Here is a 21354-nt window from a genome sequence, read left to right on the forward strand (position 1 = left end):
AGAAAAAATAATGGAACAAAGTGTATAGGGCACACCTCAGCAAAAGGTGTACGTTATATTTTTTTACAATGCCATAGACATAATAAGCCTTATAAGGCATATATTTAATTGAATATTTCGGAGCTTACCGGTATATTATAATTTCAAACACAATATTAATAGTTTTGCCAACAATTGGAATCAAAGTCAATACAATAAACCAGTTACTTCCCTTAGATGCAATCAGGACATTGAAATAAGTCGGCCAATTTTGAAAGATAACGATGTCAATAACCTTTTTTGTGCGACATTAGATAAGTACGTTCTGTAGCTGTTACTGCGATTTATGCACTAACAAAAATTCTCCCTTTGGTTGTGAGTGTATAAGCTGCACGTTTACTGCATTGTAATTTGTAGATCTGGACATTTTTTGTAGAAGTGAAGTTACTAAGTTAATGCCCCACTTGTCTATAGTATAGGGCTTAACCTAGTTGCAATAATACAACTCCCTGCTATTGAACCTCCGGGTCGCTGTACATATGTACTTATAAAAGCTCAGAGCATTTAAGAAGAACTAGGGCTTAACCGAACCATCTTTGTCTTCAACCATTCACTTAAAGATGTAATGTTTCTGTCATATAGCTCGCATTGGGGTTTTATTACTAGGATTGACATTCTGACCAAAAAACTTGCAATTGGCAAGATTTATTTTAAAGACTTACTTTAGGGTGTCAAGACAAACAAACAAAGCGGACTGATTTAAAACCCTATCAAAATTACATTCAAAATTAAACCATACTATTTGAATAGAGGAGGCTTTCATTGGTTTATATCATGGGTCAGCAATCATTTTTTTCAAACTCATGGAGATCAGAATAACACCTTTTTTCTAGGACCTTAATAATTCGGAAAATACATTCCTGCATGTCCTCAGTCTTAATTCCCTATATACCTGTCACTCCTTTGCTAGGTAAAACAGTGATATGAGAATTATTAGATGCAATATAAAAACTCATGTCTGAATAAGACCCAAATTTCTGTAAATTTATGTACTGCTATTCTCAACATATTCAGTAAGAACCTAGGAATTTATTTAACATATTGTGCATGTTCATTCGTTGTATCGACCCTCTTATTACTCATAACGGGTTTAGCGGGTTTAAAATTAATACATTGATTTTGTATTTGTTTTGTTGATTATCATGTAAGCTGTCAATATGAGGTGAAAGACCAAACATAAATATAAACGGTATCGGTTTACATTAACCGGACTTACCTCCCTCTGCTGCTCCATGTCATTCGAGTGCTGTCTCATTGTATTGCCACTCGTGATTGGTTGCTATTTATTATTGGAAAGGGCAAGAGTTCATGCTACAATTCAGTTCGCAAAGTGAAGTACAACTTCTGAACGTAACAGGGGCAACGAAAAAGTTAAAAGAAGTAACTCGGTTTAGGATATCAAGTAGTTTTTTTTAAGTATATATAATCAATTTGTAACAGAAAGCGTATTCAAACATAAAATACGCAATTCAATACACAATTGTAACCAATAACAAATGAACAATTAAACCAACAATTAACTATTTAAGTCAATGTTTTCCAACGGTAAAGGTTAATTTCACAAATCGTCTTGACATTTTGGACAAAAGAATTGAATATTCCGCCTCACGACGTGAACTGAAGTACAGAATGCAAGATGCACCCAACCATCGCACTTGTCGCACTGGGCCCAATTTACAATCTTCAGACAAGGTTGATTGCGTAGTGTAGGCGGTGTGATCTGGTTGCACATACAGCACGGAATGTCATCGTCCAATTCTTCATCTGAGTCAGTCAGATCATGAAATTCATTTCGAATGGGATTTATCCCACTTGTTGATGGCCCCTGAATTTCACGAGTTTGTATGGCATTCAAGGTGTCTTGGCTTTCATTTTTTTTTTTCAATTTGTTGACCCGATGTTGTTGATATTGTTTAAGTTCCGAATGAAACACGTCATTTGTTATTTCTTTTCCACCAGATGACGGCTTCTTCACTGTCCCATCCTTTTGTTCATCTTTCTTCATGCGACATGAACATTTACACATCGGACATGCTTTGTTGATAGAACAAAGGTCCTGCGATGTTTTGATGTGTTGTTCCATGAACAGCTTCACTGCTTCTTCTCTGCCTTTTAAAGCCTTCACTTTTCCGATTGGGTCCTTTTCGCGAAAGCTTTCACAAGGGAATAGTTTTTGTTTTGGCACAACATCATTTGCATAGGGGAAAATGCCCGACTTTCGGAAAGCCGACTGTATGTTTGCGGGTGTCATTGACTTTAGGTAGGCTTTACTAGCTAGTGCGCAAAGTTCATACCTAGTAATTTGCTGCCCCATGTTTTTTGTCAAAAACGATGCGCATTCCGCATTGTAGTACGTTTTGTAGGGTCCAAAAACGCCTACATCCAACGGCTGGAGAAGATGGGAGGTATGAGCAGGTAGCACAAACAGAACTACGTTATGGCTCTTGGCCCATTCAATGGTGTCTATCGAAACATGTGAAGCATGTCCGTCGTAAATCAACAATACATGTTGATTGGGATTGGCGTTCATGTTGCCGACGTGTGGAAGAAAGTGGTTTTGGAGAAATTCCTTAAATATTGTTCCATTTATCCAGCCGGATTCGGACATTGTGCAGTATGCTCCCGCTGGTGCGCCGCTCATTAATGCAGGATCGAATCGCTTCCCCTTTAATATGAAGAACGGCGGGAGTGCATTTCCAATGGCATTTGCGCATCCAATTGTGGTCGTTGTGGAGGAACGTGGTGAAGTTATGGTCTGTGCTTTGACACCAACGGGAGCAATAATGTTTGGAGGTCTGTGTTCTGGGGTTATGCCGGTTTCGTCCATATTGAAGATTAAGTGTGGTTTGTCTAGGAGATTGTACGTTGTCAATGTGTTGAGTAGATTTTTAAAGTAGATGTCAACAGCTTGCGGCGTTGCTGACTTGGCCCGTGTACTCTCCAGCCTCTTAGCTGAAAGCGAAGCGATTTGGTGTTCCCATCTGTGAAGAAATCCGTAGAGCCAATTGTTGCTCAATGGTTTGTTGTTCTTTTTTCTTCCAAACGAGAAGACCAGGTCGCCTGCCAATGTTTTTAGCCTCTCATTGGTGAGTCCGTACCCAAGCTGCGCTAGTGTTTCCACGTAATCAACAAGTACCTGCTCCTCATCGAGACTCAAAATAGGGGCCCCGCCAACTACCATTTTATCGTGATTCACATGGCCAGACACCCTATCTCTAAGCGTTGTACGGGGAACACCAAACATTTTGGCTGCCGTTTTTACTTTAACGCCTTTCTCGTGGACTGCTTAATACGCGAAGTTCAACGACTCGATATCATATTGACGCCTCTTTATTTTATTTATTAAAAACCTATTGGGCTTTTCCTGAAAGGAAAATTTTATCTTTAAAATGTGTATTTTGTATTCACTCACTCACTCGCCTAGTCACTCACTCACTCGCTCAGTCACTCACTCAATCGCCCAGTCACTCACTCACTCGCCCAGTCACTCACTCACTCGCCTATTCACTCACTCACTCGCCCAGTCACTCACTCAATCGCCCAGTCACTCACTCACTCGCCCAGTCACTCACTCACTCGCCCAGACACTCACTCAATCGCCCAGTCACTCCCTAACTCACAAAAGTTTAGTCACTAACCCTACTCATGCACACAAACAATTTATTTATTTTTGATTTATGGTCACGTCATAATAAATGAGAGTAAAATGACACAGACAATTTGCGCGTTAATTTTTGGACGTGAATGTGGTGTATTTGAAGCGGTAGATTACAGCTACTGAACTATCGTATACATAAAGCATCTGCATGCGGTGAACAGGCAATGTCAAGGTTAGCCTAGGATGCAAAAAGATTCGCAGAAGTAGACAGTAAATATTGGGAATTAAAACATTTTAGAGTGATAATTGCGAAATATTTTTTGAAACTCCAGTGTTTTTAATACGATTAAATGTGTTATACCTGTTTTTTTACGCATGATTTCAATTTTGAAAGGCAAAATACGTCTGCTTGCAATAAACGAACCATATTCGATATTCGGACAACTTCGGATAAACGCGAGCCTTGATTCTTATTGATTTTAATTATGTGACGATACGATGAGGAGGGGCTATACGATGAGAGAAAGTGATTGTGCTAATCAGTCAAAGGAAAGATTGGTCCTAAAAATAATTTTCCATATAACCTGATTACGTATGAGCTATCAGGGCCCTCAATCTATTAAATCTGCCGCCGAAATTCGGCGGCAGTCCCCCACCTGGAAAGTATACTTTTTTCCCCTTTGGGGGGGAAATTATTTTATTTTTTTAATAGAAAGATGTGTCTCATGATTATTATATCTCAATTCTATTTCAATTTAATCTTTGCAAACATACTAAAGTATGAAAAATGCAATGAATATAGTGCAAACATGTACAAATGTAATAATGAGAGAGTAAGTAAAAAAATCCCCCAAAAAGGGAAACGCTGCGAAAATTCCCCCTCCTAAGGGCTGCAGACCCCTTCCCCCAAAGTAGTGTGAGGGCGCTGCCTATAAACTAGTTTATTATTAATATAGGGTTTCAAGGTTTTGCCTGCGTCTTCACTATGTCTGGAATGGTAGGCGGCATGCTGACTGCAGCCACATCAGTACTGACCAGGGCAGTGGAGCTGGACACCAAGGCCCGAATGGACGAAGCAGTCGTCTGCTACCAGGAGGGCCTGCAGTTGCTCATGGATGTCATGAAAAGTAGCCTTTGATATATTTAAGGGTGTGGAGGTTAATGCATTCACAGGTGCATAATGGAGCTTCACATCTCACTTTAAAATAGATTTATTTAAAGTCCCTATAACGCTCAAAATCAACAACAATTTCGTACAATATTACGTAAATAAAGTTAAACAATTAAACATCAGTGTTCCTTATGGTAATTGCCAAAATTTAAACGCCAGATGTGGTCTGGTAAAATAGATGTTTGTAGATACATAATGCTCATTTTTATTATTGTTTTGCATATTTAATTCCATTTTAATTTCCCGCAACAATATCTTTTCATACAACACATGAACACTATGTTACCATTTTAGTGTTTGTGTGTCGTATGAATAGATATATTTGAGGGAAATTAAAATGGAATTAATTGTGTCACAAATAAATAAAAACGAGCATTTTGTATCTACAAAAATCTATGAAATCATACCACATCTAGCGTTGAAATTGTGGCTATTGCTATAAGGAACACTGATTGTTTAGGTGTTAACTTTATTTTACGAAATACTTTACGAAATTCTCCTTGATTTTGAGTGTTATAGAGACTTTAAAGGAAATGTTTTTACATTATATATGCCTGCTGCTTCCTAGTCACTACTATTCAAGTAAAAATTAAAAAAAAAATAGATGACAATATGAAGTCAGTAAATTACATTTGATTAAAGGCTCTATGTAGGCTTGTCATTATATCATTTCATCTACTCAATTGATTTTCATCAATTATTTGCCTTGACTACAACAGATACACCTGCAGGAGATAGCAAAGAGAAATTAAGGGAGAAAGTGAAGACCTACATGGCTAGAGCTGAAGAACTCAAGAAACTTGTCGAGGCAGAAAAGCAAGGTGAGGTTTTCCATTAAAACTGTTTGTGATTGAAATTTTCATAAACTGGTGAATCCTCCAATTGTAAATTTTGGCACACTACGATATTCAGATTACTACTGGTCAGCTTGTAACTTTTTATTTGTCTTTAACATAAATTGCATATAAGAATTTGGGCTTTGCCAAGCCAAACTTCTTTTTTTAATGTCTTGATTGTGAAATTAAATCTGCTATTGCAGCATGTATGTAATATTTTGTTACTTAATACTATGCTTATCAAGTACATCATGCCTGGTCCCAAAATGTGCACTCAGTGGAAATCGATAATACTGTACAAGAACTGTGTATGTTTTAGCGGGGAAATATCATGAGCAGATACACATTGAGAATGATTCTACTGGGCACAGCTATAGTCGGTTATTTGGACAGTTTTTAGATGCAACACTGACAGAAGTCATTGTGGAAGATCCATACATAAGGTCCACTCATCAGGTAAAAAATTTTTGCTTTTTTTGACCAGCCATGATACATTTTTTATTTATTTATGCATCCTAAACATGTCTTATTGTCCGAATCGAGTTAGTGAATTTTAGATAATCTATAAACAACTTCATTGATTTTGCTATGTTTCTTTTGCTTTTTCAAATGTGCTTTAGCAGAAAACTTCAATCTCCTTGAATTATTAAACCATTCCATAAGCATTCTATGTTTTGTGTAATATTTATGGTCTTTATACATAAAATACTCTGGAAAAAACCTTGTATATAGCGCCCTCAGGGCTTGTGCTTATCATTTTCATGTTATAGATAATGAAGATGCAGTTACCCAATATTTTAATTCAGTTTTTAAACATTAATGGGTGTTCACTACCAGTATTGTAATCTTTTACAGTTGTACTATTTTCTTAAACAGCTCTACAATTTTCTGAGATTCTGTGAAATGGTAGTGAAGTCTGAGGCAAAAGTAAGAAGCATCAAGTTGATCACTGGTCAAGATGAGGTAAGACTATAGAATATTTACTTTTTAGCTCACCTACAAAATACAAAATGCTTAGGTGAGCTTTTGTGCTCTTTGTCCATCATTCATCATCTGTTGCGCATTGTTCAACATCTGCCTTGTGAGCACTCAAGATGCCGCATTATTGCAAAATCTTCATGAAAATTGGTTACAACATTTTTCGCAATATCTTTGCTGAGTTTGAAACTAGGTTAAGTTTGGCAAAAAAAACAACTCTGGTTAAAATTAAGGAATAAGTTCGTCAACATTAAAGAGGTCAAATTTATTGCCAAATCTTCATGAAACGGGGTAAGAACATTTGTCCCATTAAAATATTTGCCAATTTAAATACTGGTTCACTTAAGGTCAACAGCTAGATCAAATAGAATACCTTTGAACACTCATCTCATCATTACCTATGGTAATGTTTTTGGCTGCGGACAAGTTTCCTCCAGGTGTTTCAAGTCTGTGCGAGTCTTGTTAACACTCAAGGCGCCACATATATTTTCAAATATTTTTGAAACATGGTCAGAAAATTCATGCCAATTATATTTCAACGGAGTTTAAAACTTGGTAGCGTGAAGTAAAAATGAAGGTCACATGGTCAAATTAAAGAAAAAAGCTTGCGAGCACTCTAGAATCCATATTTATTGCGCTATCAGTATCTTTATGAAACTTAAGAACATTCATCCCATTTATATCTTAGATGAGTTTGAAACTGGGTCATATTCGGGCAAAAACTAGTTGACTTAGTCAAATTAAGGAAAAAGCTGGTGAACATTGTAGATGTCACATTTGTTTGTGCAATCTTCATGAAACTTGCTCCAATCATTTCCTTTAATTTTAACCTATTTATAGTAGCTTGATTGCATAGAAAGCCTAAGGCTTATATGAAACATTCTCGTGTCCATTTCCTGGGACTAGAACTAGTACTTGGTGTCTATGGGTGAAATCTAAAGAACGCTCTCACAGTGGGGATCGAACCTGTAACCTCCTGATTGCTAGGCAGACACCATATCCACTACACCACTGCGATCATTTCCATTGACGAGTGAGATAATGTTCCTGTCCAAAGAAAATCATGGTAGCCTTGAAGCATGGCAGTTTAACTTTTACTTTAACCATTTGAGCACTCTAGAAGTCACATTTTTGACCCTCTCATTCTGAAACTTTTTCAGAACATTCAACAATTTTGTATATATCTGAGGTAAGTTCAAAAATTATAGTGGTTTGTTTAAAATATGGTACCCAGTTTCTATTGCGAAAACTTTAAAAAATATCTGCTCTGTTCCTTGGGGACTGAAGTGAGCGCCTGTGGATCTTTGGTCCTCTTGTTAAATGAAATATTGCTTTTGGGGCTAGAAATCAAGTCATTTTCTTAGAACAAAAAAGACTAAGTCACAAAGTTTATGGCTAAGATTTTAAACACTTCTTACATTTATTGGGGAACAGTAAATACATTTGTGAAATCTTAAGACACATATACCATTTTTAGCTCGGCTGTTTTCAGAGAAAACCCAAGGTATTGTCATAGCCAGCTCGTCGTCAGCCGTCCGAAATCCGCGTCGTGCTAAAATTATACATTGGCTCTAAAATCAAAGTGCTTCCACCTACAACTTGGAAACTTCATAGGTAGAAGCACCTTGATGAGTTCTATACGCCACACACATTTTGGGGTCACTAGGTCAAAGGTCAAGGTCACTGTGACCTCTAAAAAAAATCTGAAAAACTTTCATTTATTCAAAACTGCACCCACAGCCGAGCATTGGCACCCTTTATTCAGTGCTCTTGTTCAGTTTTCTCACTACTGTATATGCTTATTTATTGTTCTGGTTGCTCACTACTGTGTTCTGTTATAGCGGCCAGACCAGAGATCGAACCAGGAAGGGAAGCTGCGGGATCTGGCCACCAGCCTGACCAGCTATAACATCTCCCTGGAGTGGCAGTACTCCAACACACTGCATGACCGGGAGATCAGGTACTCAGTGAAACACTTGGTGGGAAAACTGGGCTTAATGCATGTGCTTAAAGTGTCGGCCCAGTCAGCGAAGGCTAACCAGGGACGACACTTTCCACTTTTATGGAAATTTCATTTAACCCTTTCAGTGCCGGAACCGAACTTCTAAGGCCTTTGCAAACAGTTTGGATCCAGATGAGACGCCACAGAACGTGGCGTCTCATCAGGATCCAAACTGTTTGCTATTCTGATAGTATTCTTTGAAAAAAATCGAAGAAAATGCTAATTTTAGAAATTCAGCAGACGACATTTTAGCAGATGACAAATTTCCCAGCATGCAAAGGGTTAAAGAAAGTGTCCTCTTAAGAAAAATCCTGCATAGGCAAAATGTGTTTTCCCTGATTAGCCTGTGCAGACTGAACTGCCTGATCTTGGACAACAACTTATGCACATGCATTGAGCCCATTTTTCCAAGATTGAGGATTTAATAGTAAACATGCATGATATTGAGATTTACCTTTACCTGATAGTCATCTTACATGGCTTTTGTATGTTTGTGCCTATCATGATATGTCTTTGTATCAGGAATTCACCTGAATAAAACACAATATAGACATGGAAGTAACTTTCCAGGATGTGATAAATTTCCATGTACATATCTTCATTCGTACCATAACATTAACCTTCCATATGGTTTTGATGGGTATTTACCTCCAATGACATCTTTTTGTTGAATTTAAACCAGCAACGATATTGCATTATGGGGACGAAATTGAGGTGTTACTTTCTAGTACATTTCGTTTTAAGTTCTTAAACTCCCAGAACACATCGTTTTCAAAAATTAATAATATTTCCATATTTGAAATTACACTGTCTGCAATCAAATGCCCATGACATTTAAATGTCAATATTTAACTTTCTATAAATATCATGGTCTGGAATTAAGTCCCCGTGACATTACATTGTCAGGAATTACCAGGTGACCTATATTAACCTCCCATGACATAACATGGTCAGGAAGGAACTTTCCAAAATATTACATTTTCAGAAATTGACCTCACATGACATGAAACTCGTCATTACATTTACTGTCCATGACATTACATTGTCAGGAATCAACAGACCCGTGTAATAATTTTGAGATGTGTACAAAGTGACATGTCTGTATTTAAGACAATCTCCCCGAAAGCGTATACTGTTTCAGAGTTATTAAAATGGACAGTTCAAGTTTAAGTTTAAATCGGTTTGTCGAGACTGTGAACACCACCAATTCTTTAGCTTTTTGAATAGCCCTTAACAATATGTAATTCAATGAAACTCTGATGACCTTCTATCAACGTATTGCATGTGCATGCATGGAAGAAAAAACAATCCATTGAATTTAAGGACAAGCTCTGAATAATTGAAACTGAATTAAATGTTATGTCATACATTTCGTGAGAGTAATACTTCTAATTCGATACATGCTCATTCTTGTTTGACATGTTGGTTCAGATAAACGTATGGTTTTGTGCAACAATCTGTGAATGAACAGTTTGTAGACTGATCTCTGATTTGCAGTTGTTGCATCTTCGTACCTGACGTTAGCTGAAGTTCGCTCTGTTTCTTGACCGTCTCTATAATCAGACTATTATTGGCTCCGTCTCTAAACCAGCTGTGGTATTCCACCGGTGTAACAATAGGGTATTCAAAGTTAATAAGGTGCGTTTTTTTTGCGATTGTCGTGTTTGCTGTTATCTGGTCAAATGAAAGTACTAATTGTATTAATCATTCATAGAGCATTTATGGATTCGTGTAATACACAGCAAAGACCTATCAATGTAAATTGATAGGTCTTTGTACACAGGTCAATACGGAACTCATCAATATTTATTAACACATATAAATAAAATTGTGATAGGCTATTTTCAGAAGGTTTATAACGTGGTAATTACGGTGTATATACGGTGGAACAATGGAAAATGCGTATTCCTTCAAACAACAATTGTGAAAACAATATGCATGTATTCCTGTAGGAAGCTGTTACGTTAACATGTTTTCATTTAGTTTTTTAGACATATGATTTATTTACCATATGAAAACGTTTACATGACCATGTCCCACTGTCTGGTATTATATTTAAACCATTTTATAAATGTATGTTTTCACTTTTGACCGTTTTATAAATGTATGCCTTCACTTTTTCGGTTTGAAAATTTCTTTACTTTTTACAGTTTTATAAATGTTTGTCTTCCCTTTTGATCGTTTTATAAATGTATGTCCTCACTTTTGACCGTTTTATAAATGTATGTCCTAACGTTTGACCGTTTTATAAATGTTTGTCCTAATGTTTGACCGTTTTATAAATGTTTGTCCTTATGTTCGACCGTTTAATACATGTATGTCCTTACGTTTGACTGTTTTACAAACGTTTGTCCTTACGTTTGACCGTTTTATAAATGTTTGTCCTTACGTTTGACCGTTTTATACATGTATGTCCTTACGTTTGCCCGTTTTACAAATGTATTTTTTCACTTTTGACCGTTTTGAAACGTATGCATTCAGATTCAACAACGGGTGGATCATCAAGATCGGTCGAGGCCTGGATATGTACAAGGCTACGGACGGGAAGTTTGTGATCGGCTTCTGTGATTTTGACCTTCGAAAGTGCCATGAGACCACAGTGGATATATTTCACCAGAAACACGTCAACACATCTTTTGGGGTAGCGGATACTTGATATTTATGGCAGCCTAACAAATTGCTGACAATGTTAATATTTATGTTTTATACGAGTATATACCTTAATTGAGCTTGTAAACACTTGTATAAAATGTTGTTTTTTTAAATAAAATATGTACATGTATTTTCCTGTGACCACCTAAGTCAGTTAATTTTCATACTAACTGTAATGATATCATACGAACTAACGCATGTTTAAACCATATTTACGTTGTACCCGATATTTATCTCATGTCTTGTAATCGATGATAAAATAACATCATGAAAGCCGTTTATGTCTGTAAACTGTACAAACATTCAGTATAAGTGTAAAAGAATTTGAGCGTGTTCTTTGTTACAGACACGTTTGATGAGGCATCATGAAATTTATATTGCGCTAACAATAGGATGGACTACGGCACTCGTTCTCTATCGATACTGAACTCTTGAGACGAAGTAAGGCTTAAAAACATTTACAGACATACAACTTTTTTCTTTGACGTTCTTTTAGGATTCAGGTTCACCAACCGTACACTCTTACATGATGACGTATATACAATCATTACTAAAAAATGTGCATGGGACCGACGTTAAACTTGCGCGATGTAACAATTTCTAAAGAACTTGACATCATACATGCACGCTTATAATCACTCGAAATCTGTATACGTAAATTAACTTAAATCAGACGTCTTACTCATCACTTTGTTGGACTCAAATCGATATTACTAAATCATTTACACTGACAATGGCTAATGGGACAATTTGCATTCACTTTGATCTGCCGTTCGACTATAATGGACAACTGCGAACGTATCGGATAAATTATGATGTCATAAGTTTTTATCTTGAGACCTTATCAACCTTTGGGAACTAGTGTTTCTTTAGAACGCGTGCACAAACAACTTATGAAGAAGGGGTGAGTTTAATCTCTATTCTTATGTCAATACGGTCAGGTAAACGTATGTGATTTACCGCCGATCTCTATTAGCCCTGTCTTTTCGGACGCGTGGGGCATGCAAAGAGTATTTTTCTTTTTTTGTACACCATAAACTATTATACCGTCAACGGCGACGAATGGATGCGGAAAGTATTACGTGAAAAACAGAATGCAAACAAATGATGTTTAAATATTGTCAGCAATTATTTATTTAGCCTCATTGTCGTTTTGTAGTGATTGATTCATGGAAAGTTAACAGTGAATTTTTTTGTTAAGTCATCATTATTTACTTGTTTGATAAGTGAAAAATAAAAAGTGAGACATTGAAGAACAATGGAATGTGTTTTAATTATTTACCGGGTAATGTGACATTTGGATCTCGTACTTAATATCAGAGCACACAAACTAAAAAAATACAGTGTATATAAAGGACTGATAGCGCGGCTTCCAACTGTGCTACATCAGAATTGTCGTATACCTTGGAACGATCGAAGAAACGACAACATCGTCAACTTCCAATAGACCATAAATAATAATGTTTTGGACCTACTGGGCTTGTTTGATACTTGCATTCGTCAGGTTTTGTTTATGTAGTAAGTCTTCATATAGATTAATGTATTTCAACAATGTTCCATAAACTTAAAAGCGCGATCGACCAGTTTAGAGATTTTATCAGTAAATAAATGTTGAATTTAAGCTTAACAAGTAAGTACGTTTCAAAACGTTAAAACATTCTCCTCATACTCGTTCATTATGCAATTTGTAATAGTTCCCGGCTGCCCACCGGAGACGACGTCATTGACAGCCTACCAGACCACGAAATACCTAACGTCACCCAATTACCCAGGCAACTATGGCGTCTTTGAAGAGTATGGCATTATTTAAGAATTGGCCCCGTTTTCACAAAAATATTAACTGCGTGATCAAGATTAGCCTTATTTTATTTTGATTTTATCGTTCAACGGTGAGCGATAGCATTTTTCTCAAAATTACATAGTTTGAGGGAAAATAGAATGATTTGTTTAGGGACTGGTTGAAAAATAAAATATGTGCAACATGTTATATACAGCGAAGTCTCATTTCAAGTTCTTTGTACTCGTGTATTGTTTCAAAATTTTAATGAAAATTCTACATTATTCTTATTGGGCTCAAGCTCATCTTTATCATGAAACACAAACATTTATAATTGATCACAAACAGTTTTGTGAACACGGTAAATGGGTCACATTCAGTTAACCAACTGAAAGGCATATACTTAATGAACAGTCATTGCTGGTATAAAGGTATTACTTAATCAAAGGAAGTTATAAATGTTGTATCACTGTATTGTTGCTACTTATCCAACATATATTTGAAGTTATAAATGTTGTATCACTGTATTGTTGCTACTTATCCAACATATATTTGGTTAGTTTATGAGAAAACACGTACGTTTTTTTTGCATTTCTTTGCAGCTGCATGCCATTGGGTTCAGCATAATGATATGTTAGATAGTTATCATTACTGCAAGTTTGATACAATTGTCTTACGATGTTACTTAGTAGTATTTTCTGAAATAACATTAATAACGAAATATGTGTGCTTTTATATGTCGTCTTATTTTTCAAATTATGTTCCCAATATAACCTTTCGAAATTTAAGCGAAACCATATTGTAATTGTACCAGTTTGCTGATGCATCTGACGTTGGTTTCTGCTAGACTTAAATTAGTCCCCCGAAAAAAAACTACATATACATTTTAAATTATAGGCAAATCATTGTTCCATGATGGAAAGTTATATTTCCTGTGCAAAGTATTCAGTGACTGATGAGAACGTGCACTGTTTACATGGAGTGAGACATTGCATACCAGTAATTATTGCTCTGATATCATGCACATCGAATAAAAACGTTCTTCTTAAAAGAAAACTCCACGAATGTTTAAACAGTGATCGTAGATATTGATAGATATTATTATATAAATGTTTAACAGAAACGGCATCATCATTATGGTGTTCTAAGGTTCGTGTTTTCTAGACGCTTGTCTTGCTCCTGGGTCATCGAGGCGGCCTCTGGGTACGATGACGTCATCATTCAAATGGAGGTGCTTAACTCGTCACTAGAGTACTCCCTGGCCTGCGTGCGCGACTCCGTGGAGATCCGAGACGGTACGTAATGTCCTGGCTAAAGTCTTAAAGCTCAGTACTATGGCTATATTAGTTATATAACTAGTTATATTTATTTTGTTGTATTTAGTTTAATCGAAGTGGATCTCATGAACATAAGAAAAACATATCAATGATATAAAAAGAATAATATCTAATGTAAAGACTACCCAATATCTTATCTAAAGAAAACATGGTAAATTGTTAAGGCTGTGAAAAAATATTTTGGAAAGCGATTATTTTTCATTCGCGCAGGCGAAAATGGAAATATTGTGATCATTTCTTGTTATTGCCAAACGCAATATTACAACGAAGACAAAGACATTTCTAATTGCGCTAATATGTATCTAATTGCGCTAATATGTATCAAAACATGTTATTATTTGATTGTATACTGGTGAGGACAAAGCTGCTGCAATTGTTACGAGTATCGCGCATTAAGGAAACAAAATAGACAAATAGATGAAACTCTTCTGTGCTAAATATTATTTCTTATTTGCGAACAGATCAAGAGTTATATAGCCGTAGATCGTTATTTGCAAAGTAGCATATTGTGAAAGATCGCCTGTTTGGGACATTTATATTGTTTCCCGGTACAAGAATAAGTTACCGGTACTTACGATATCACGTCAAATATTAAAGCGGTTAACCAACAACTTATAGTAAATGTTCCCTTCGCTTTTATAGTGCCTTTTGTAGGCTTATTTATTCCAATCTCGTGAAAAATAAGTTTGCCTTGCACATAACTTAAAATACGTATTATATTATTCATTATCATTGTTTTCGAACGATTTAATTTCGACCTATATTGGCGTTTTGAACCTGTTGGGTTTATGTTGAAACTTGTCGACGGACAGATTCTTAAGTCTGGAAATATAGTATATTTTATATGATAAAAACAAAAACAAAAAACACTTTTTCCACAGGCGACAAGGAGTTTCACCGATCTCTGGCGTCATGGTGTGGCGCCACTTGGCCGGAAGGGCCTCTCAGCACGTCACGTGACAAAGCCTACATAGGGTTCAGTACGGACTTCAAGAAAAACAACTACATGGGATTTATATTGGCGTACTGGCTGGAAAAGAAGCGTATGGAATATTTGTGTTTGTTCATTCCTTCCTGACTAAACTGTACATTACAGTATTGAACTCGACATAACTAACCCGTTTCCGGCCTGGGTTGAAGCAGATGTATCGTGCTAATCTACTAATGTCTGTCATTACGGAAATGTGCGCTTTGTTTCTTTTAAAGTCTTATGCTGTTCTGATTTAAGCTGTTCCAGTACAAATATATTTCCATTGTTGGGAATTGAAGTTGGATTTCAAATGAACATATACAGTGTACAAATGTACGTTTTTCTCGCATACTAGTAAAATATAACGTGAATAATGCCTGTATTTAAATTTTTGACATTCCTTGGATAACAGGTCATTGTTAAATGGATGTTGGTATTCGCGAAATAATTGCTAAAGTACCGGTGGTTCCAAAAAAGTTGGATCGAGATTGTTCTGATAGATCCAAGGTTTTCGATACAATCAAACCAAAATAAAAAGGTTTAAAGTAAGTTTTCACACTCAAAGTTCTTATGAGAATTATCATGTTTTTTATAACATAGGTACACGTCGCCGATGCCTTCCTAACTCAATTTTCACTACATATTTTAGCCATTCAACTGACGCATGACCGGACGTGGGGCAGCGTAAACTATGTCCTGTTGGGGGTCGGTCTGACCTTGCTTCTGGCGGTGCCTGTCTGTTTCCTAGGGCTCTACATCGGTCATGACGTCAACCAGCGCCGCAGTGTCGTCATCAGTGAACGGAAGTCCGGGTGCAACGGCCACGTGACAACGCGCCGAAAGACTAGCTAATCATAGATCATGAACTATGACGTGTCTGATTGTCTTGTGTTTGTTAAGGTTTGCACGTTCAGTAAAATTCATACGAGCACGCATAACGGCACGTGCGTAAGTTTCAAGACTTATGCTCGACTGTTTTGTAGTGTTCTTCCTTTGTAAAGACATTCCCAATTTGTGAAAGTTAATTAAATGTCGAATTGAGTGAACAGAAGCGACATTTTAGCAATAATTTATGACGTTTGTGTCACGCTTTGTTTAGGTAGACGCCAATTCACCCTGGCATATATATATACAGTGTAGATAAGTATACAAGCACCTGTGCGCATTCTAATCTCGTGAACTGTGTCAGAAATCGCAAGGTGGAAAATCATAATTACGGCTCATACGGCATTTTTTAATCTGTACGAACATGCGACCTTGTGTTCTGAAACTTAAGCCTTCGTTATTCTTATGTTTCAACGGCATTGTCATTGACATTTTCGGCATTGAATACAGCACCTTGCATTTTTCACTTTGTATTACAAGGAAAGTTCGGTCTTGTTAGATTCTAGTTGTTCCCTCTGTAGAATGAGAAATATGCGTCTTTTGAGGACATTTTGATATCGGAACGCTGAGTCAGAGTCTGGATTGCTTTGTCCGTGCCAATAATTGCATGAATTATAAGGACCAAATGCTTAAAAAAATATCCTCTGTTTTTGGACCTGCACTTGGTTAATAAAGTAGTTTTTGTTTTTTGTTTTATTAGACAAATACAAGCACACACATACTGTATTTCATTTTACCATTTATTAAAATCAAAAGATGCGCTCCCTCGCCATGGCAACAAGGTTTACCCCCGCGTACTCCCGGAGCACCACGTTGATCAGCCCCGTAATACTGAGCACTGACAAGCCCTGTAGGGCGCGGATACTCAACCAGAATGGAGGTACCCTGAAAAAAACACGAAGCGTTGAACTGTAAAACGAATCCGATGAACATTTAGTATTATAACTTTCATAACAAAATGTATTCATGTCCGAAAACACTTAGTTATCAATTGTCACACAATTATTAATTAAAATATAACCGAAGAAGCGAAATATAGAAAAGTGTCCGTGTAAAAATCCCTTTATCGCTCACAGACTCACTGTCCTGGAAATCCACCTATGTTCACATCATCTAGTGAAAATGACACATCATATTCATGTTTAATTTCGCGCAAGAGATTTGATGGAGAAAGCCTTAATTATCTGCCTTTCTAATGTTGATATATAGAATATTATATTAGTATTTGGTTGGTTTATGTGAAGTCGTATTACAGGACAGGCGAGATTACCTTTTCTCTGCAGCCTCAATGTAGCCTTTGATGTATCTTTGTCTGGCGTACAGATAGACCATTCCCAACATTGCAGTTGGCGCTAGAAAACAATTGAACGTATCATAACATATGTACATGTACACGTATCAGCTATAATTATTTATTATTGTGGTTATCTCCGGCGTCTGTCTGTATGTCTGTCCGTCCGTCCTGGCCACTATCTCCTCCTACACTATAAGCACTAGAACCTTGAAACTTACACACATGGTAGCTATGAGCAAATGTGCGACCCTGCACTATTTGGAATTTTGATCTGACCCCTGGGTCAAAAGTTATGGGGGTTGGGGTGAGGCCGGGTCAGAGATTTTCACTCATTTTTTATTGTTATTTTACATTAATTTCTTTGTTTCTACACCGATTTACTTCAAATTGATAATGTACATCTCTTATGACAATACGGTCAATCTCAACTATGCATGGCCCCATTACCAACCCTGGGGCGCCCCGCCCACAAAGCCCACGCCCACTCAAAATTGCCTTTTACTATAATTTCTTCATTTCTAAACCGATTCACTTCAAATTGATACTGGACCTCTCTTATGACAATACGGTCAATCCCAACTATGTATGGCCCCATTGCCAACCCTGGGGCGCCCCGCCCACATAGACCACACTCACCCAAAATTGCCTTTTACTATAATTTCTTCATTTCTACTCCGATTCACTTAAAATTGATACTGAAATTCTCTAATGACAATACAATCAATCTCAACTATGCATGGCCCCATTACCAACCCTGGGGCGCCCCGCCAACATAGACCACACCCACCCAAAATTGCCTTTTACTATAATTTCTTCATTTCTACACCGATTACTTCAAATTGATACTGAACTTCTCTTATGACAATACGGTCAATCTCAACTATGCATGGCCCCATTACAAACCCTGGGGCGCCCCGCCCACATAGACCACACCCACTCAGAATTGCCTTTTACTATAACTTCTTCATTTCAACACCGATTCACTTCTTATTGATACTGAACTTCTCTTAAGACAATACGGTAAGTCTCAACTATGCATGGCCCCATTACCAACCCTGGGGCGCCCTTGGGTAAAACATGCGGCGTGGGGATACGCGTCGGCCTCTGTCGCCCCATTTCTAGTTAAATATTAATATGTATTCATACATATCACATACTGAATCCGCTTGGCGACTATTCAGCTGTGAAGTGCTCAGGTGTCTCACCAGTTTTTGTATCAGGTACCATGTGCCGTAATTTTACAAACAACAGTCTTATTATACCTAATGGTAGAAACGCTTTCTAATACAATGTTGCCGGTGTTGGTTCAATCCATTCTTCCCGAGGTGGCCAGGCTCGATTCCCATATGGCACATGCAAGTGTAGATACCGGTAGGTACCACTAAATTGGGCAGGTGAGATTTAGCACCGGATACCGGGTACTCCGGTTTTCCCCCCAAAGCACAAGACGTCACCAAAACCATAAACATAAATAGCTTGACATTGCAGTCATTATTCGAGATTAGTTCCGACGTTTTAGGCGTCTTAACAAAACACAAATGATGGCGCCCATATCGCGTGTCGTAATAGAATGAAGCTTTGATAAATCATTAACTTCCAATCTATTTACCTTGGTGGCAAAATGCAGCCGACGTCCATAGGACTATTTCAAACGGAACGCTGAACTCTAAGCAGTTTTGTCTAAAACAAAAGTAATGCAGTTTATTTTACTAATTTCTTTCCACAAAATCAACTAGAATTTGTCACAAAGTGAGTAAGAATACACCTTGACGCCGGATGTCAAAATATGTAGCTAGCTGATACGAATACAATTAATGCCAAAGGGTCATGGTCAGTTGGACCACAGCGGCATTGTTTCAAAACATTTATAAAGGACACACAATAATACACCTCAGTTTCAGAAAAAAATAGTTATTTCGATATACAAGTATAGTGTACATAAAGAATTTGACCCACAGGTTGGGTCATATTTACCCTCGGGGCATGATTTAAACATTTTGTGTACAGAAGCACAATACGTTGCATACCATATATTAAATCTCCGCACCTTGTTTTTAGGGTTATTTTTTGTTATTGTACTTTATACGTCTATATAACACAACGAAGTGGGCAGTGTGAATCCCAGGCGCATGCTGTAACAACATGGATATGGAGAGGACTACTAGTATTATACGCTCTGACATATCAAATATAGGGTTGTATTTTTTAACTCATAATAAAAAAATCGCAAACGCACAACATTTTATCGATAGGAACAATATCTGCAAGTGTGATTGTTGTACTTTGACAATTGAGAACGCCTTCGGACAAGTTTGTGTCTGCCGCCGCTAAGACAGGCCGATAGCCAGCCACAAAGGCAGGAGGACAGACCTGAACAGTGATTTCACAAAACCCCTTTACTTTAAAACTGGAGGGAGGGTATGAAAACATTTCAGAAAACAATACATTTAAGGGTCTGACATAAAATAATCCTCCCAATCAATTCTTATCGGACATTTAGAGCGCTAGTATACTTTAGTGTTTAGACATTGTTGATATATTAAGTTCAAGAAAATATCATTATGTTTGGTATTTGTGGGAACACATTCCGAGGATGGGAATGAAGTGCTAAGTTAAGAACGAACTTTTTTGGAGGGTGGGGGGGGGGGCTGCATGGAAATAATTATACTGTGAGAATTCGCAATTATAGATGGTACGCATAAAGAAATGAAAAAACGCTGGATAAAGATATGATAAAGGAACTACACTGAGCTCGGACCGCTCGCAGGAAGTCCGGCGGTCCGTCCATCGTGGGCGGGTTTATTTTGTACTTCCGTCGCAGCACCGCAACTTCCGTCGCCGCATGTCCTGTAGAACAGAGGACTTGTGTAACTGGTGTAACATTTCGAACGAAGAATATATAAAGACGATTTAGAAGTTTTCTAATGTAGGAAAGAACTGCATGTCTTATATATTAGGAATTATGTAAAATCACGTTTGACTTAGAACCAGATAAATAACAGCATTAAATTGAAAAAAGGCCTAAATCAAATTGAGCAGTGCATATCTGAAATCCAATATATATGATCTTATCACATCACAGCACGAATATATAGGCCGCGTAAAAACCAATAGCTACCGAAAATAAAACACTATATACACTATTCAGTAAACTCTGAACTAATTTATTCTGAAGATTTCCCCGTGGTTTTCCCTTGGTGATGGTGAGAAAGATTAGGATAAGGATAAAAAAGAAATGACGATAAAACACACATCCGGATAAATAACCTTTATGAGGAGCATGAACAGGTAAGGATGTTCTAAATTATAAACCAAGCGTTTACAATTTGCAGTGGTTTAATCAATGCAACTTACCTAACTGAAATGCATGTCCAACTGCGATTACACCCACCCATACAAAATCCTTTAATTCTAGAGACGACATTATTAAGAAACTGTGTATAAACTATACGATAAAGATATAAACGTTCGATGAACTTAATTCGCAATTTTCATCTGGTTCTTTGTTTACCTATTTAAGGCAGGGTACCAGACAAAACATAATAAAATAGCAGTAACATTGTGTCACACCGGTCTTACTGACAATAACGTAGTGACGTCACCATCTATGTATAGAATGATAGCAGTTGTACTTTGTGCAAAACCCAATTATACAAAAACTCATTTTTCCCTAAGACATTAATAGAGTGGAACAATCTTGAAGAAAGTGTTGTTCGCGCGGACACAGTTGACATATTCAGGTCAACTGTCCTACAGTGGGACTAAACCACCCTCTCTTCCGTCGCGCCTACACCGAAAGGTCCTGCGACGTACAT

General features: G+C 37.2%; 2 protein-coding genes across 12 annotated transcripts in view; one reads left to right on the forward strand and one right to left on the reverse strand.

Annotated features, from left to right (window-relative positions):
* Nucleotides 1-21354, forward strand: part of LOC127876586 (MIT domain-containing protein 1-like) — a 23450-nt gene continuing 2096 nt past the window's right edge. The window contains exons 1-9 of one of the 8 annotated variants that reach the window (XM_052421907.1): nucleotides 1-46; nucleotides 4594-4764; nucleotides 5528-5629; nucleotides 5964-6100; nucleotides 6521-6607; nucleotides 8464-8582; nucleotides 14218-14348; nucleotides 15272-15433; nucleotides 16010-16931. In XM_052421907.1, the coding sequence (XP_052277867.1) occupies nucleotides 4623-4764; nucleotides 5528-5629; nucleotides 5964-6100; nucleotides 6521-6607; nucleotides 8464-8582; nucleotides 14218-14348; nucleotides 15272-15433; nucleotides 16010-16212 (1083 nt within the window). In that variant the 5' untranslated portion in view covers nucleotides 1-46; nucleotides 4594-4622 and the 3' untranslated portion in view covers nucleotides 16213-16931. The other 7 variants (XM_052421904.1, XM_052421909.1, XM_052421908.1 and 4 more) reach the window with 7 other exon arrangements.
* LOC127876588 (microsomal glutathione S-transferase 2-like) overlaps nucleotides 16972-21354 on the reverse strand; it is an 11816-nt gene continuing 7433 nt past the window's right edge. The window contains exons 1-5 of one of the 4 annotated variants that reach the window (XM_052421914.1): nucleotides 20894-21147; nucleotides 20287-20386; nucleotides 19149-19219; nucleotides 17516-17597; nucleotides 16972-17130 (exon numbers count right to left, since the gene is read on the reverse strand). In XM_052421914.1, coding sequence (XP_052277874.1) covers nucleotides 16995-17130; nucleotides 17516-17597; nucleotides 19149-19219; nucleotides 20287-20386; nucleotides 20894-20963 — 459 coding nt within the window. In that variant the 5' untranslated portion in view covers nucleotides 20964-21147 and the 3' untranslated portion in view covers nucleotides 16972-16994. Of the gene's footprint in view, nucleotides 17131-17515; nucleotides 17598-19148; nucleotides 19220-20286; nucleotides 20387-20657; nucleotides 20775-20893; nucleotides 21148-21354 lie in introns of those variants that run through there. The other 3 variants (XM_052421915.1, XM_052421916.1, XM_052421913.1) reach the window with 3 other exon arrangements.

The sequence above is a fragment of the Dreissena polymorpha genome, chromosome 4 (assembly GCF_020536995.1).
Source record: "Dreissena polymorpha isolate Duluth1 chromosome 4, UMN_Dpol_1.0, whole genome shotgun sequence".
Lineage (NCBI taxonomy): Eukaryota > Metazoa > Mollusca > Bivalvia > Myida > Dreissenidae > Dreissena > Dreissena polymorpha.